The sequence below is a fragment of the Microtus pennsylvanicus genome, chromosome 2, assembly GCF_037038515.1.
Source record: "Microtus pennsylvanicus isolate mMicPen1 chromosome 2, mMicPen1.hap1, whole genome shotgun sequence".
NCBI lineage: Eukaryota > Metazoa > Chordata > Mammalia > Rodentia > Cricetidae > Microtus > Microtus pennsylvanicus.
The window spans coordinates 139,656,927-139,674,966 of record NC_134580.1 but is presented as its reverse complement, the minus strand read 5'-3'; the positions used below and the strand labels follow the sequence as shown (position 1 = coordinate 139,674,966).

The 18,040-nt window shown below is 47.0% G+C and overlaps 1 protein-coding gene across 1 annotated transcript; it reads left to right on the top strand.

Moving 5' to 3' along the window:
- The first annotated feature begins 709 nt into the window (after positions 1-709).
- Positions 710-16,410, top strand: Wfdc3 (WAP four-disulfide core domain 3). The gene is made up of 4 exons (XM_075963939.1): positions 710-866; positions 12,429-12,560; positions 15,032-15,217; positions 15,641-16,410. Exons 1-4 carry the CDS (start codon positions 788-790, stop codon positions 15,655-15,657), a joined length of 414 nt encoding a protein of 137 aa, XP_075820054.1. The 5' UTR covers positions 710-787; the 3' UTR covers positions 15,658-16,410.
- The last annotated feature ends 1,630 nt before the right edge of the window (positions 16,411-18,040 follow it).

Genomic DNA, 18,040 nt, shown 5'->3' with positions numbered 1-18,040 from the left:
CTTTTGTTCCCTGCCAGGGCCATTCTTGGCAAAGCCAACAATGGACTGGTGCCAGGGCTCTGGGGGGCCCAGGCCAGTGCCCTGAGATCGACGGTTTCATGTAAAGCTGTGGTTATGTATTACAAATCCTGTGATATGAAATATTTTGCTTATCGTACCAGAATGAACTTTGCAAAAGAGGAACTAGAGTTCCCTGCGATTCTCCTGCTGGATGAACTCCCCCGGTTTGTTTTCTGCCTCCCCATTTGAGAGGTATGTAAAGAACTGTGATACTAATAAACTTGCTGGCTTGAGACATTAGCCCTCACAGCCTTCCTGACCCCAGCTTTGGCCTGTTTATTCTCTCATCTCTGGTCCTCCCCACCAGGGTCCCAGTGTGAACCCAGGGAGAACAGCTGGTCTGCTTCACCCTCTGTCATTTTGACTGCAATTGAGTCCTTCCAAAGTCCTCCTGGTCTCTCTTTGACCTTTAACCCAATAGCTACCTCTCCATTTTTCTAGCTTCCCATTGGGATCTGCATCACTTGTCTAAGAGTTTTATGTATATTGTATGACAATAGTTGGTCCCTCCCATCACATGGGCCCTTAGGTAGTGCCAGGAAAATTTCCACACACCAGCAGCCAATCACTGTTCTGGTTGTGAGGAGAAGACGTTCTTTGGGTGGTGGGAGGTTACTGCATAAAGTAAAACTGTTGGGATTGGATTGACAGCAGTTACCCAGTTCTGTCCCTTCCTCTGCTGCTGCCTCTGCCCTGAACTGAGCTCTCAACCCTCAACGCCAGCAGGATGTTAAACCACCTCTCCCTCACGAAGGTGCTTCTCGCTCTTGGGTCCCTGGCATCCTGGGTAACTGCAGGAGAGCACGGTGAGCTATCATTTGGGGTCCCTGGCTAAAATAAAGTTACTAGGGGAGAGATCATCTCCTGTCTTCTAAGGCTTCTCTGTGGAGCCAATCATCTCTGTAGGAAGAACTGGATGGGTAGAATGTTGGGACAGTAAGAATAAGTTGGCTTGGGTTTTGTTGCCCTTCCTGCAACAAGGAGTTAGGACTTACAAGGATAGACAGTCCAGCTGTTGCTTAGAGTTCATTTAATGAGGACAGGGCCATGCAACAGTCCCCTTTCTCTGTCCATCTGTCTCTGCCTCTCTGTCTTCCTCTGCAGCAGTACTGGTTTACTTGTCTTAGTAGTTATAGGGTGTGTGGGTATCTGTGTGGCGAGAAGAGAAGGGGGTTACAGAGATGATCTGCAAAGGAGTTCATGGAGATGCTGAGCTCCTTGAGATACATTTGACTCTCATTCTCTCCCTCTCTCTCTCTCTTTTTTAAAAAGATGTATGTAGGTGTCTCTCTGTATGTATGTCAAGTGTGTATGGGTGCCTGTGGAAGCCGGAAGAGGGAGTAGGATCCCCTTGAACTGGAGGTACAGATGGTTGGGAGCTGCCAGAGATGGGTGCTGTGCACTGAACCTTTGTTCTCTGGAAGAGCATTGTTCTTAACAGCTGAGTCATCTCTTCAGCCCCCAGTGGTAGAGGCTGACCCCCACCCCCGCCCGTCTCTTTAGTCCTAACCAATTATCTCAATTTAGTATGAAATCTCTTTCAGTAAAAGAGGAACAGTACCTTCCTGATCAGAACCCATGCAAAGATCTGTGTCAGAGCGATAGGTCATGGCCTGCCCGGCAGAAGTGCTATAGCACGGGCTGTGATAAGGCCCACCAAGCAGACCTCATGGGATATGTTGTCATGAGGGGCAAGATCCCAGTGTGTTCCCTGGCCTTGTCTCTCGGATAGAACCAGAGAACTTCCCACCTCCTAGACTGTCTCCGGATACCTAGCTATGTAGGTTACCCTTTTCCCCTTTGAGGTCTCTAAGCATCCCAAACCCCAGCTCTTTGTCTCCTATCCCTTGGTGGCTCTTGTCTTTTTCTTTGGACTAGAGTAGTGTTGTGAGGGAAAGCCTGCTTAAGATAGCGAATGGGACGACATCATGGTAAGGTGTGTACACAGAGGTGGCCCAGCAGGTAGAGGTGCTTCCTGCCTGATCTGCAATCCTGAAGACCTAAGTTCCGTTCCCAGCATTCATGCAAAGGGGAAAAGAGAGAACCGATTGACTCCACAAAGCTGTCCTCTGAGCTCCACACACATGCCGCGATACATGTGCCCCCCCCGCCCCCATAATGATTTTAGAAAAGGCACTAAGGACTTAGGGATGTAGTTCAGGATCTCACTGTATAGCTCATTCTGACTTCATCTGCAGGATCCTCTCACTTTTGCCTCCTGAGTGCTGGGATTACATGTGTGTGCCACCACGCCTGGTCTTTTTTTTTCCCTTCTGAAGTCAGGGTCTTGCTGTGTAGCTCAGGACAGCCTGGAACGCGCAGACCTGGCTTTTTTTTTTTTTCTTCTTCTTCTCCTAAACTCAGGATCTTGCTGTGCAGCCTAGGACAGCCTGGAACCTAGAGTCCTCGTGCTTCCTCTTTCTGCGAACTGGGATTATAGGTGTTAGATCACAGAGCCTCTGGCCGCCTTTGGATATCCGGCCTGGATCCCCTGTGGCTCTGGTCCCTCTCCTCCTGGTCTAGCAAGGACTTGGCAACAAATGTTCTTCCTGGTCTCAGTAAATGGCTCTGAGCCTCCCCTGAAAATGGCTTTGAGTTGTGGCCAGGCTCCCACCCTGGGGAAACTCCCTCCCCTCCCCCACCCCCCTGCATGCTGTTTACCTCAGCTGTCTTGTCCTGTTTTCACTTTAGGCTGTCCCTCTTATCCTCTCCCAGTCCCAGCTCAAGTGTGATCAAGACCTCCATGGTCCTAGATGTTCCTTCCCAATGGAGCTCATTTTGAAGGGCAGCTGGTCTCAACTTCTTTCCCCCGAACCTGCCTTTTTTTTACAAAAATTTAATTTACTTTTTTTATTTAGTGTGTGTCCAGCAGCTAGGGTGTGCATGTGTAGGTCAGACAACAACTTGTGGGAACTGGTTCTTTCTTTACACTATGTGGGACTTGAGGATCAAATTCAGGTCTTCAGGTTTTTGGCAAGTGCCTTTACCTACTGAGCCATCTCACCAGCCTGGTTTTTGTTTCTATTTTTAAAGATTATTATTATTGTTATTATCATAATAATTATTATTACTATTGTTTTTGAGACAGGATTTCTCTGTGTAATAGCTCTGATTGTCCTGAAACTCCCTCTGTACACTAGGCTGGGCTCGAACTCACAGAGATCCTCCTGCCTCCTGAGTGTTATTATTATTTTTAACGTGGGTGCTGGAGATCCAAACTCAGTTTTTTATGCTTGTCCAGAAAGTGCTTTACTGACCAACTGTCTCCTCAGCGCATGCTTTTGAAAAAACATTTTATTTTGATCTATATGTGTGTGCGCTTGTTCAAATTTATGTGTACCACAGATGTGTGAATACCCTCTTACACCAGAAGAGGGCATCAGATCCTCTGGAACCCGAGTTACAGCCAATTTGGGGACTGAACCCTGGTCCTCTGTAGGAACAATAAGCGCTCTTACCCATGAGCCATGTCTCCAGCTCCAGTGTGTCTGTTTTTGAAATAGAGAGGAAAAGAGGTAGTCCCAAAGTTATTCAGGGGCCATTCTGTTCTAACTTGTGTACCACACATAAGGCATGTCCAACGCGAAGAGATGCTGTGCATTTGGCTGCAACAAGAAATGTGTGGTCCCACTCTTCAAACAGAAATTGGGTAGAAGCCTCTTCTTCGTGCTTCATGGGCAGATTAACTTGCTCCTCTGTCAAACATACACATACCATCTGGTGCCAAGGTACCAAATTATTCCCTGATAATTGGTTTTAGTTTACTTTGAGAAACAATACACATGCCGGCTCTATTCTGAGAACTGAACAAAGATACACAGAGTACCCAAGTCACAAGTGTTTATTGGTTTAGTCCTAGCCAAGCAGAGCAGGATGCCAAGAGGCAAGGCCACAGATTTTCTGTGGAGACTTATTAGGAAGCTGCTGACTAATTCCCAATTCCCACAGTCAGATGAGAGATTCTCCACTACAATCTACCCGAAGAATCTGCAGAGAGGCAGCAGAATTGAATCTCGACGACTGCAGAAGACAACACACACTCCCCTACATGCCTGCTTCCGAGACACTCCGCTCCCTCTACACACATGCGGCCCAGTGTCCTGATACTAGATGAGGCAGATTTTCTTTTCTTCTGCAGTTATTAGGAAGGCTTTGGAAAGAGATCCCTCTCCCTCTTACAGGGTCATCATGACCTAATTCTCTACTTCCATGTTTATCTTTGCTCCACAAACTTCTACTGGATCTTTACTGTTTGCTGTATCCAGTGATGAGCTCTTGGTACACTGTGCTGGACAAAGCAAGCAAAGAAATACGTGATTTTGAGCTGCGATAAGTACAACAGAGGGGCATTGATGGACGCTGAGAGAGAAGATGGGCACTCACGCTGGGTTGGGCGGCTAAGGAAAGTATGTCTAGGGCAGTGGCATTTGAGCTGCCACTGGGAGAAGTTGTTGAAACTAACTGGCCAGGGCATGGGTGTGGTTGGATATTGAAGAGAATCCTATGTAAGGTCTTTGGAAGACAAGACTCATGCATGGTTAGGGCCAGAGATGGGAGAGTAATGCTAATAGAAGACAGAGACCTTTGACACTAGGGAGGTGTCAGTGGGAGTGAAGAAAGGGGACACAGATTTCTAGTTGGGTCATGCTTCCTTTACCATTTCTTTAAGAGTCACCAAAAGTTATTAGAACTTGGAGGTGTCACAGGGCAGTGGTGATGCATGCCATTAATCCCAGTGCTCAGAAGGTAAAGGCAGGCAGATCTCTTTGAGTTTGCAGCCAGCCTGTTCTACAGAGCAAGTCCCAGGACAGCCAGGGCTACACAGAGAAACCCTGTCTCAAACAAAACAAAAAACAAAGAAAAAAGAAAAAAAAAACAAAAAACAAACCCAACACCACCACCACCAAAAGCCAAAATAACCAAAACCTAAAAAAAAAAAAAACAAACCGGCCGGGCGGTGGTGGCGCATGCCTTTAATCCCAGCACTCAGGAGGCAGAGGCAGACGGATCTCTGTGAGTTCGAGGCCAGCCTGGTCTACAAGAGCTAGTTCCAGGACAGGCACCAGAAACTTCAGAGAAACCCTGTCTCAAAAATCCAACAACAACAACAACAACAAAAAAAAAACACCAAAAAGGAGGAGAGAAAGAATCTAAGAAGAAGATGAAGACGATGGTGATGGCGAAGTTGGTGGTGTCATCTGCATAGAACTTACTTCTTATTTTTCTGCTATTTTAGATTTTTCATGGCGACTTTGGCTTATTTGTACTCTTCATTCAATATTCTCTATGGCCACATTTCCTGTCTCTCTTTATTCTCCAAATTCTTTTTTCTGGAGTGACTTTAGATATATACACTGACTTTTGGAGCCCTAACCCAGATATGATATATAACATTATATCTGCCTGTTGCTCAGACTTTAGGGTATTTCATAGATTTAAAATACTTGATACATTTATTCTTGGTGGTTTATTTTCTATATTCTTAAATGAGATCATTGTTTTCAAGACAGGTAGCCCAGGTTGGCCTCCAATACTCTGTATAGCCAAGGCTGGCTTTGAACCCTTGGTCTTCCTGCCTCCATCTCCTGAGTCCTGGGATTTCAGGCATGTATCACCAAGACCCTGGCTCTTTTTCTTCTTTCCTTTATGTCCTTTCCTCTTTGGCAGACAGAGCCTCACTGTTTCGCTCAGGCCGGCCTGGAGCTTGTGACTCCTGAATGACATCCTGTTGTCTGCAGAAGCTGGTGTCAGTCTCTCACCTGAGAACACAGTGTGTTAAGTTGCAAATGTAGATTTGGGTTGTCTGAGAGGAGCGGTTCCCCAGGCAAGCCTCTGTACTTCTTTCTATTTCCCTGTAAGGTGGAAAGAGCCTGGAGAGTTACTATAATGTGTTAAAGGGTGTGTTAGTCCTTCAGGAGTATACATTAGATTCTTTAGGCTTCTAGGGGGACTGGGTCTGGGCTACATTTTAGGCCTACTTGACACTACAGCTGGCCCAGGAGTGCAAACAGTCCCCTTTCCCCACCCTGCTGATCACCCCCTCTCTGAGACCCTAAAACTCCACCATACATGTAATCTTTCCTTTCAACCATGTCTCCCTCCCCTCTCTGAGACCCTAAAACTCCACCATACATGTAATCTTTCCTTTCAACAATGTCTCCCTGGTAGAAAATTCCTTCCCGGTACCCAGTGGGGTGATCTGTACCTGGTTCAAACAGCCATCTAGGACAGACTGTAGAGAACAGTGCAGTCCTTGTCAGGACTCTCAGGTCCCAGCTCTGGGACCAAACCTGGGAATCTGTTGTGAGCAAGTCACCTACTGTCAGCTTGTCGGGCCTCATACAATCTTCTCAGTGTTGGCCGCTGACGTCTGGACTGTGGGTTGAGGGTGAGGCTGGTTCCTAGGTGTGGTACCTTTGTGAGCCACTCTGGCCTTTGGCCATTAGAGGTGGGACTTCCTTTTCCCTTGGGGTTAGGCAGGCAGGCTGGAAGTAGACTACAGATCCCTCAGAGCCCACAGGCTGAGCAAGACCTGGTGGAGTTGGTGGACCAGAAGCAGTTGGCAGAGTTACTGTTTTAGCTCCTGCTGTAGAGAAGGTTGCTTCCCCCCCTCCCCCTGCCGCCGAGACAGAGTTTCTCTATGTAGCCTTGGCTGTCCTGGAACTGCAACTCACAGAGATCCTCCTGTCTCTGCCTCCCAAGTGCTAGGATTAAAGACAAGTGCCATCACTGCCCTGCGAAAAGGATTGCTTTTAATGAGACTGATTCCCAGGAAGCTCTCCTTCCTGAGCTGTGAAAAACGTAACCCTTGACGTCATCACCGGTACACTGTAGCAGAGCTGGTCTATTTTGGCACAGGTAGATACTGGACTGTGCTCTCAGGGAGAAGCTCTGGTCTGAAGGTAGCCTGTGGTGAGTCTCCTGTTTGCTCAGTGGGCTTGGACAAGTGTGTTCATCTCTGTCTGCCCCTTGTCATCTTCACAGAGCGATGATGTAGTTTGGAAGAAATGCGTTCTGAGAGTTCACATTATATGTGCCAGGCAATGCACAGGGCCTCCTACAGTTAGTCCAGCCCCGGTCTGGTCTGTTTCCCTCTCCAGTCACCTGCATTTTGCCCCGCCCACTTACTCACCAATTTACACTCCGCGTGGAGAGTCAGCCGTACCTGGCTCATGGGTATCTATGGTGAAGAAAGTCCCCACCTCTTGGGGAGTGTTGTGAAGAGGGAGCGGCAAAGACAGAGGCTCTGAGGGAGGGGAGAGTTTTGTTCCTAAGGAAGGGAAAAGAGTCCATTGTGATTGGAGAAAAATCAGAGGTAGTTCCAGGTGAGGTTGGGAGGTGGCAAAGCTCGGAGTTAGGACAGCTTTGAGCTTCTTTTGCAGATTTTATTCTATGTGCAGAAGGAAGTAATTCGAGCCACTGAGTTGTCTTAGCGGGTGAAGGCCACACAAATCTGAGGATCCAAGTTCAACGTAGGGGAAGGAGAGGAGCGACCACAGAAGTTGTTCTCAGACCAGCACAGGCACCCTGTGACATTCATGAACTCACAGTTACACATATCACACACACAGCAGTAAACGCAAACTAAAAAAATTTGTAAAAAAGCACCTAAGCCCTGTGTGGGGGAAATGATCATAATCCTAGCACCGGGAAGGCAGAAGCAGGAGGATCTCCAGGAGTTCAAGGCCATTCTCGGCTATGGGGTGAGTTTAAGGCAGTCTAGGCTGCGTGAGACTCGTCTCAAAAAGCCAAAAAAAGATTATTGAGAGGAGTCTAAATGAGGGAGAGGCCTAGTCCAATGTTCACTTTGAAAAGGCTGTTCTGTTGTGTGAAGAATGGATGAGGGCCAGGTGGAGACAATGGAAGACCAGGCAAGAAGCTGTCATGGCCGACTGGGTGATAGGTGATCCTGGTTTAGGCCAAGAAGCTCACCATAATACAGACACGGAAAAGCAGAGACTCAAAGGCAGCTGACGGGACCAGGTAAAGAAATAAAAGGCTGTGGCCACCGAGGGAAAGGGCGTTAGAGACCGTGTAATGTGACGTTAACAGCCTCAGTGACAGACAGGTGGCGGTGATGCTCTTTAACAGTCGGGCCCAGGGAGGCAAAGCCCTGGGCTGATGCAGGAGGCGTGAAGCCTATTTACTGACTTCAGTGTCCCTGCTTTTGGGGATTGGTAGGGTGTTGGGAGAGGTGCAGATAGGGGGTGGGGTGATCATCCCAGTTCTAGCTACCAGTCTTGTTTCTTGTCAGGACCCATGGTAGCATAATTAGTTGTGAGCTTACTGGGCCCCATACTTTGTAATGGCTGAGTTCATGCAGGTTAGCAGAACCAAGACATCGAAGGCAGGGCATCCTGTCCAAAGGCATCATCACAGGGACCATTTTTTTTTTCCAAGACAGGGTTTCTCTGTAGCTTTGGAGCTCGTTCTGGAACTAGTTCTTGTAGACCAGGCTAGCCTCGAACTCACAGAGATCCACCTGCCTCTGCCTCCTGAGTGCTGGAATTAAAGGCATGTGCCACCATCACCCGGCTAACAAAGACCATGTTTTACAAGGCTCCTGGGGGCAGGATAAGGATGGGTGCTTAGAACTTCTCAGGAACTTGGTTTCAGGAGAGTATGAGGGAGTACAAGCACTGTCTAGCTTAAAAATAAGGATGGTGGGGTTGGAGAGATGGCCCAGCTGTTAAGAGCACTGGCTGTTCTTCCAGATGACACAGGTTTGATACCCAATACCCACATGGCAGCGCATAACAACCCCAGAAGGGATCCAGTACCCTCTTCTGGCCTCTTTGGATATCAGGCATACATGCAGACATACATGCAGACAAACACCCATACACCTAACTAACTAACTAACTAACTAACTAACTAACTAACTAACTCAGGGATATGCAAGTATGGGGCTCAGGGAAATGGCACAGTGGTTAGGAGCACATCCTGCTCTTGTAGAGGTCCTGAGTGCAGTTCCCAGCACCTGCAGGGCAGCTTACACCTGTTAGTAGCTCCAATCCCAGGGCTTCTGACACCCTCACACAGACATTCATGCAGGCAAAACACCAATGAACATAAAATTTTTTTTACAAAAATTGAGGACGGCATTGTCTGACTTAGAGGTGGTGAAGTGTGTCTGGAGGTTTCTTCTCTGTCTCGCCCAGCCCCACTGGACCGGTTTCTCTCTGCCTGTCTGTTCCTGAATGACCACTTAGAGGCTTCATATCAGTTACAACTGATGGCTCAGGCCTCTTTGTGGTTAGCTGTAACTAAAAATTAACTCATTTCTTTTAGTTTATATTTTATCATGAGGTTCGTGGCTTGCCGCTAACGTTTGGATCTCTTTCTCCTTTTGGTGGCGACGTGGCATCGCCTCAACTCTGCCTACTCTCCTCTGTATCTTTGTTTTGGTCTAGCTTTATTCTGCTAAGCCATTGGCCGAAACAGCTTTATTCATCAACCAATAAAAACAACATGTATACTGAAGGCCATCCCCCAGCAGTGACGTCCCATTACGTTTGTGTTTGAGCTGACAGGAATTATTTATTTGACATGGATTTGAGCTATGAAGGAGGATGGCAGTGCTGAGCAGTGATCAAAGGGGATGCCCTCTGACCCCAGCCTGCCTCCCAAGAGGTCTGTTCCTTGCTTCTGAAATTTTCCAAAACTCTAGGGGCTCAAGGGAAGCTGGGCTAGGGGAGAGCAGAGGTAAGGTCTCTACTAAGTCTGAAGAGCAGGGAGGAGCGGAGTCTCCTGGCCTTCATCCCATCAGAGCCAAGCTCATTAGAACGGTGACACGTGGTAGGTATGGTGTCCCTCTTTTTAGGTTCATTGTTCAACTCTATGAGAAGCTGGTGACCGTGGAATTTCCCTCTAGGGTGATTTCCATATACAGTTCTCTTAATGGTGGAAGAAATTTACTTTTGTCAAGCATATTGCAGTGTTTGTCAAGTAGATGATGAGTAGGTGTAGTGAGATACCTCCGGTAGTTCTAGTAACCTTGTTTTCCAAATCAAAAAAAAAATCAGGGTATGTAGTTTTGATATGACATCATAACAACACAACATTCCTGTGCGGGACAATCCCAGGACATGAGACTATTATGACTCATCTTTGGGGTCCAGCGCTTGCTCTCTCCATCTCAGCAGACTCTCTGGAGCCAGCCATGTGCTGTCAGGCATAGCCTGCTGCTTTCGAGGCTCTGGGCTAGGCATATTTTGGTTTTCTACAAAACTTTTAATTGCTCATCACCTCTCTCCCGCATTTAAAGAACGGCAATGATTCATGGTGAGTTTAGTTTGGCTTGGATGTAGTCTTCTTTGGGTGTGCCTGCTCCTGGGGCCAAGCTGCCTGCATCTTTTAGGGATGGCGTATTAGAATGCAATTCATTGCAAGCCAGGCCTGAGTTTTGTCCTTAGCTGCTGGCTTACTCTAGTTCCAGGTTGGCCCCACTCTCTTCTCTGGATTCTCAGCATCTAGAATGTCTTCAGCCACGGGCAACAGAACATCTACAGAATAGTGATTCACTGTCCCCCCTTTACAAGAATTCTGAGGTGGGTGTCAGAGCTGCCATGGCAACTCAATGATGCTACCAAGAAGAAAGCATCTCCCTCTCCCCTTGCCAGTCCTTGACTTTGCCTTCATGCTAGTGGCTTCCTACTTCAAAGAAGGCTTCCTTTCATCTCCACAGCATGTATGTCTCCGAAAGAAAGAAGCCAAGTGGCAGTTTGTATCAAGAATACTAAAGCAGGGACTGGAGAGATGGCTCAGAGGTTAAGAACACTGGCTGCTCTTCCAGAGGATGCGGGTTCAATTCCCAGCACCCGCAAGGCGGCTCATAACAATCTGTAACTCTAGTTCCAGGGGATCTGACAGCCTCACACAAACATACATGTAGGCAAAACACCAATACACATAAAATAAAATTGTTAAAAAAGGATACAGAAACTTTAGTTTGTGGTCATCTCTAGTTCAAAAAATATGGAGGAAGTGATTCGTTTGGACTAAATTTATTGCTTCTCAGACCAGACCTGTTTTTTTTTAAATTTATTATTTATTATTTTCTTTTTTGAGACAGGGTTTCTCTGTATCTCTGGAGCCTGTCCTGGAACTGGCTCTTGTAGACCAGGCTGTCCTCAAACTCACAAAAATCTGCCTGCCTCTGCCTCCCGAGTGCTGGGATTAAAGGTGTGCGCCATCAATGCCTGGCTCAGACTTGGAGTTTTAAGAATGACCCTCATTTACAGTATAGCAAACTGTCCCCAGATACAGTGACCTGATTCCTCATCACATCCACGAGGGTGGCCCAGGCTCTGCTGGGTAGTTCATCTCCCCATGCGGTATAGCTGAGGTCATTCATGCGTGCAGCTGCGAGCTCAATAGAATGTCGAGGTTAACATTTCTTATTTACATTTATTTGGTTTTTTGTATCTCTGCCTGTCCTGGAACTCACTCTGTAGACCAGGTGATCTCAGAGATTCACCTGCCTCTGCCTCTGTTGGGATTAAAGGTGTGTGCCACCACTGCCCAGCGTATTTATTTTAATGAATTAATCAACTGATTTGCATATTTCTGCATATCTCTGTGTATGTGCACATGCATGTGGAGGCCGGAAGTCAACATGGAGGGCGAGTCCTCAGGAGCTGTCCACCTGGGGTGTTTTGAGTCAGGGTCTCACTTGCTGAGTAGGCTCGGCTGACTGGCCTGTGAGCTCTCGGTGTCAGACTATCTCCACCATTGCACTGCTGGCGCCGCCACACCCAGACTTCTCTGGGGATCAAATTCAGCAAAGCAAGGCAAACATTTTACCAACTGAACCTCCTCTTTGGCCCCCCGGGGATGTATTTCTCTTGTGTTCCCTGTCCACACTGCATCTCATCACACCACAGGGTAGCTCAAGCTGCTTTGTCGCACCCTGGCTGGCTTCTGAGAGGGGCATTCCAAGAGGACAGGCCCCTGCAGGCAGGTGCTCTTAAGTCTCTGCTTGCATTAGGCTTGCCAATGCCCCTGCGGTAAAGGTAAATCATAGGGTGAAGCCCAAGTCAGTGTGGAAAGGGACTTCACCAGGGCACAAATCCCAGGAGATATAGTTGGTTGGCGCCAAGCACTGTATACCTGTCACAGTATGAAAGAAGGGAGAGTGAGCATGAGGTATGGAATTCATGTGTTTGCTACAGTGGATAAGAGCTGATCAGTGTTTTTCCATACTGCAAGCATCAAAACCAATACGGCTCATGGCCAGAAGACAAGGAATGGATGTAGAATATTAAGGAGTATTGCATATTAAAGTCTCTATTTACACCCACTGAAAAACGTATTTTATGTTCCTGGCTTGAGCACCTCTGAGTTTCAATGCTTTGATTCTGTGGCAGAATTAAGTGATGGATGTCCTGCTGACCCTCTTCCATGCGAGGAGCTGTGTGATGGGGACACATCTTGTCCCCAGGGACACAAGTGCTGCAGCACTGGCTGTGGCCATGCCTGCCGAGGAGACATCCAGGGAGGTATGTTGGTTCTTTGGGAGGAGAGCCACAAGTGCCCATTGGGTACCAGGCAAGCTTGGAGGAGCTTCCTGTGGACGCCTTCCTGGGGGAGCCTGTTGTCATCTTTACAACCCTCTGTCTCCATCCCAATGGAACCCTTCCTTCTAGGGTTAAAGGTTAACGCTGGCATGGAAAGAGCTAGAGGAGAGAGGTGTGGTAACAAAGCTTCCTTCTGGGCTCTGCTGTAGGTATGCTTTGTGACTGGGATCCCCTCTTTTGGGGCCTGCTTCCTCTGTCCAGTAAAGTTACCCAATATCACTGGTTGTTTGGATCAATTTTTGTTTGTTTTTGAGATAGGGTCTCATTATGCAGTCCAGGTTGGCCTTAAACTCAGAACTCTGGCTTAATCCCCATGAGCTGGTTTTACAGGTCTGAGATACTGCTCTCAGATCTCTCTCTCTCCTTTCCTTTTCTTCCTCCCTTCCCCCCCCCCCTTTCAACCTCTGTTTATTTGTTTTTGTTTTTTAGACAGGGTCTCCTGTAACTCAGGCTGACTGAACTTTCTGTGTAGCTCAAGATGACCTTGAACTTCTGACCTTCCTATTTGTATCACCTGCTTGCCGGGGTCCCAGGCAGGAGCCACCACGTGCAGTTTATGCACTGCTGGGGACTGAACCCAGGCCTCCTCGGAAGTTGAGCAAACACCGTGTATTTGCTGAGCTACATTCCCAGCCCATTAGTTTGTTTATGTCTCCAGGCAATGTCCACCCCTTTGTCTGTACATACACACAGCTAGTTAGGGAAGACAAGTGAGTTACAGATGCCCCTTGACTGTCATGGGGCCTGACCTGACAAATCCATGGGAAATGGCAAATCTTGTAAGTTGAAAGTCTATTTAATAATCTTGTCTTAGTTACTGTTGCTGTGTTGAAACACCATGGCCAAAAACAAATTGGGGAGGAAAGGGTTTCTTTGGTTTACAGTTCCACATTGTAGTCCATCAAGGAAGGAAGTCAGGGCAGGACTTCAAACAAGGCAGGATCCTGGAGGCAGAAGCTGATGCAGAGGCCATGAAGGGTGCTGCTCCCTGGCTTACTCCCCATGGTTTTCCCAGTGTATTTTCTTTTTCTTTTTAAATTTTATTTGACTTTATTTCATGCGCATTGGTATAACGATGTCAGATTCTTTTGAACTGGAGTTACAGACAGCTGCGAGCTGCCACGTGGGTGCTGGGAATTGAACTCGGGTCCTTTGGAGGAGCAGTCAGTGCTCTTAACCACTGAGCCATCTCACCAGCCCCTATTTTATTTTGTTTAGTTTTATTTTGTTCTTCAAGGCTGGGTTTCTCTATGTAGCCCTGACTGTCCTAGAACTTGCTCTATAGACCAGGGTGGCCTCCAATTTACAGAGATATGCCTGCCTCTGCCTCCCGAGTGCATGCACCACCATGCCCAGCTCAGCCTGCTTTATTATAGAACCCAGACTGCCAGCCCAGGGATGGTACCACCCAGAATGGGCTGGGCCTTTGCATGTCAATCACTAATTAGGAAAATGCCTGACAGCCAGATCTTATGGAGACATTTCTCAGTTAAGGATTCCTCCTTTCAGAATACTCTAGTTTGTATCAAGTTGACATAAAACTAGCCAGCACAACTCTCAACCCGCAAAACCCTTCTACCTTTGCAATACACAGAATCCACTGTAGAGTATCAGTTGTATGCTATGGTAGTCCTATGGCAGGCTGTGAGTTGTGACTGCTGCCACCCAACACTGAAAGCAAGTATTGCATATTGCTGATCTGGGAAAAAAGGGAAGTTGAATATTAAAGGAGCCTTCCTCCTGAATCTGTACCGTTCTTGTACCCTTGAGAAATGATACTATGACAAATACATGTACACACACACACATATCACATACATACATGCACACCCCCCATACATACACGTACTTACACACATAATACACTACTCACACACCACACACAACACATACTACATATACCAAACAAATACACCACACACACACTATGCATATACCACAAGCACACACATGTACATTCCATACACACATGACTCACACCACACACATGCACACACACACATGTACGCACACACACAAACTTAGATGAAAGAAGACTTATACAGGATTAGGGTGGCACAAAGCAGGGGCATAAAACTTCTAGGGTGGCAGATGAGGCATTGACATGAAATTCAGTCGTGGGGGAAAGCAGGACCTTGTCTCTCCGCTTTTGGCTCCACTGGCATGTCTGCATTCCACCAGCCCCTAAAAGTGGGCTTTGGGAGCCATGTAAGTCCTATGTCAGAGGTGTTTGACTGTGTAGTGTCTCAGTCCTCCAGCGTCCCTGCTTCCAGCCACACCTAGTTGGGAGTCAGGGTTGGTTCCCCTGGGCCCTGAATCTAAAAGTTGTAGGTGGAAATTTGGGAAGAGAGGAGCCAGCTCCCTGTCTTTCCCTGTGCTGGTGTTCTCCACAGGGCGGGATGGCCATTGTCCCAGAATCCTGGTGGGCCTGTGTATTGTCAACTGCATGATGGATGAGAACTGTCAACCCGGGGAAAAGTGCTGCAAGTCAGGCTGTGGCCGCTTCTGCATCCCCCGGCTCCAGTCACTCAAACAGCTCACAGACTCCAACGGGACTGATGGGGCTAATCCTAAATTAGGTGAGTATTGCCCATGATGACCTTTGACCGGCTTGAAGTTGACAGCTTTTACTGCTCTTAACATTCCCCTGTTAGCTACCGGGAAGGCTTCTGAAGGCCATGAAGAATGTAGTTAGGGAGAAAGATCCTGAGTCACACACCACACCCTTCCTATGGACGTGGTGGGATTACTGTGCTTACAGTGGGCGTGGCTCTCTGTGGTAGAGATAGGAGGGCTGGGGGCAGGGCAACAAGACAGATTGTATCTATACCCAGCAGATACCATTCCTATTTGATAACCGGACATGAGGGGCCAACTTCTAAGTGGCAAGAGTCTTCAGAACCAGTTAGGAAGTCCATCAAGGCTCCCAGGGCGGAAGGGAAATGGCTGGGCAGGGGAGCCCAAAAGGCATCGCTGTGACCTGAAAGGTCTTCTCTTTGCAGAGGCTGGAGCATCCTAGCTTTCCTGACTGTCTGGGGCTCCAGGAATCTTCTGGAAGCCAAGAGGGGTGACGTCCTGGGGCTTGTGACCTTCCCGCAATTATCAGTCCTTCTCTTCTTTGCTTTTACTGCTGCCTGGATCACATGGAACAGCCCTGGGGACAGATACTTCTCTTTCCCAATAAAGCGCTGGCATGGACCCTCTTGTCTGTACTGTGCAGGGGCTCAGATGAGGATGGAGCTAGTGGGTTTGCCTGTGCATGGCGCTGGCCTATGAAACCTATGGATTAAAGAAAGATAGCAGATTCCTTTTTTTTTAATGTAACACATATGAAGAAGAGTATTAATGTGCAGCCTGAAATGATAGTTAAATAAATTAGTCATTGCATGGAGCTCCAGTAAAAGGTTAATGTGTAACACCTTTGGCAATCTTGGACGAGTTTAGTCATCTTGGAAACAATACATCCTGACTTGTTTAATGCATATCAAGGGAAAGCAATTTTTTTAAATGTTAAAAAATAGTAATTGCTCTGTGTGTGTATGCATGTGTATGTGTGCGTGTAAGTTGCATGTGCACAGTGCACATGTAGGTTTCAGATGACAACTTTGAGAATTTGTTTCTCTCTTTCCACTGTGTGGGTTCTGGGGATGGATCTCAGGTCATCAGACTTGTATTCATCCCATTTCTTGCCAACTAGTCACCTCACATTTTAAAAAACCTTTCTACTTTTCTCTTCTGTTTTCTGTCAGATATTAAAAATGTCACTGTCTTATGCCAAGTGTGTTACAAGATTAGTTTTTGTTTGTTTGTTTTTTTAATTTTGAAGTTTCATATAGCCCAGGTTAGCTTCAAATTTCTATGTAGCCTTGAACTCCTCCTGATTTTCTTTTTTTCCTAAAGATTTTAAAAAATTTATTATGTATACAGTGTTTTGCCTGCATAAATGGCTACATGCCAGAAGAGGGCACAAGATCTTACTATTGATGGTTGTGAGTCACCAATGTGGTTTCTGGGAATTGAACTCAGGACCTTTGGAAGAGCAATCAGTACTCTTAATCTCTGAGCCTTCTCTCCAGCCTGAATCCCTGACCTTTTTATGCCCACTTCCCCAGTGCTGGGATTATAGGTGTGCACCGCCATTTCCTGCTTGGGTTTTCATTCATTCTACTTACTCACAGTGTGTTGTGATCTTTGACACGGTTTCTGACTCTTCCACTTTTTCACAAACTAATCAGCATGTTAGGTTCAAAATGCTTAGATTTCCTCAAGATGGCAGTATCATACCTAACTCTACTAGACATCCATGCAATGGCTAATTTATTTGACTAGTTATCCCATATTGGACACTGATACTTTTACACACATGCACACATGCATGCACACACACACACACGCTTTATGTAACTTTTTGTTTTGTTATTCAAGACAGGGTTTCACTGTGTAGCCTTGGCTGTCCTGGACCTCAGTCTATAGACCAGGTTGGCCCCAAACTCGGAGATTCACCTGCCTCTGCCTCCTGAGTGCTGGGACCAAAGGTGTGCACCACCACAGCCTAGCAAAATTCCAGTTTCTTAAATAGCTCCCCACATAACTCTCAATAAATATTTGAGTGAATGCAAGAATGAATGGAATTCTTAATATGTCAACTGGGAATTTTTGGGTTACAAGCAGAAAATCCAATGAGGGGCTTGTTCAACAAAGACACAGCATGAAACAGCATAAAGCTGGCTCAGCAGCTCAAAGGCTCAGGCTTCGTCTTTGTGCTGGTGACCTCATCCCTTCACTGGTGACCTCATCCCTTTACTGACAACATCATCACTTCCCTGGCGACCTTATCACTTCACCTATGACTTCATTCCTTCACTGGTGACCACATCCCTTCACTGGTGACCCCATCCCTTCACTAGTGACCTCATCATTTTACTGGTGACCTCATCCTTTCACTGGTGACCTCATCCCTTCATTGTCACCTTATCCCTTCACTGGTGACCTCATCCCTTCACTGGTGACATCATTCCTTCACCGTCACCTCATCACTTCACAGGTACAGGAGGGTTGATGGAAACTCTAGATGACATAGCAAGGTATTGATGGCAGGGCAGAAAGATCTTTAAATTTTTTTGTTTATTTATTTTTATTTTTATTTTACGTGCATTGGTGTTTTGCCTTCATTTCATGTACGTCTGGGTGAGGGTGTCAGGTCTGGAACTGGAGTTAACCAGAGACAACTGTGAGCCACCCTGTGGTGCTGGGAATTGAACCCAGGTCCTCTAGAAGAGCAGTCAGTGCTCTTAACTGCTGAGCCATCCCTCTAGCCCCATCCAGAAAGATCTTTACTCCCCCCACCACCACCTGTGACTCTCTTCCTGTGACAGCCTCCTGAGAAGTTGCCTCGGAGAGGC

Bases quoted from the DNA above. Each gene is read 5' to 3' on its own strand.
- Wfdc3 (XM_075963939.1), top strand. From the start codon at position 788: ATGTTAAACCACCTCTCCCTCACGAAGGTGCTTCTCGCTCTTGGGTCC. The intron at 867-12,428 runs GTGAGCTATCAT...ATTCTGTGGCAG, and splicing joins GGTAACTGCAGGAGAGCACG to AATTAAGTGATGGATGTCCT. The intron at 12,561-15,031 runs GTATGTTGGTTC...TGTTCTCCACAG, and splicing joins CCGAGGAGACATCCAGGGAG to GGCGGGATGGCCATTGTCCC.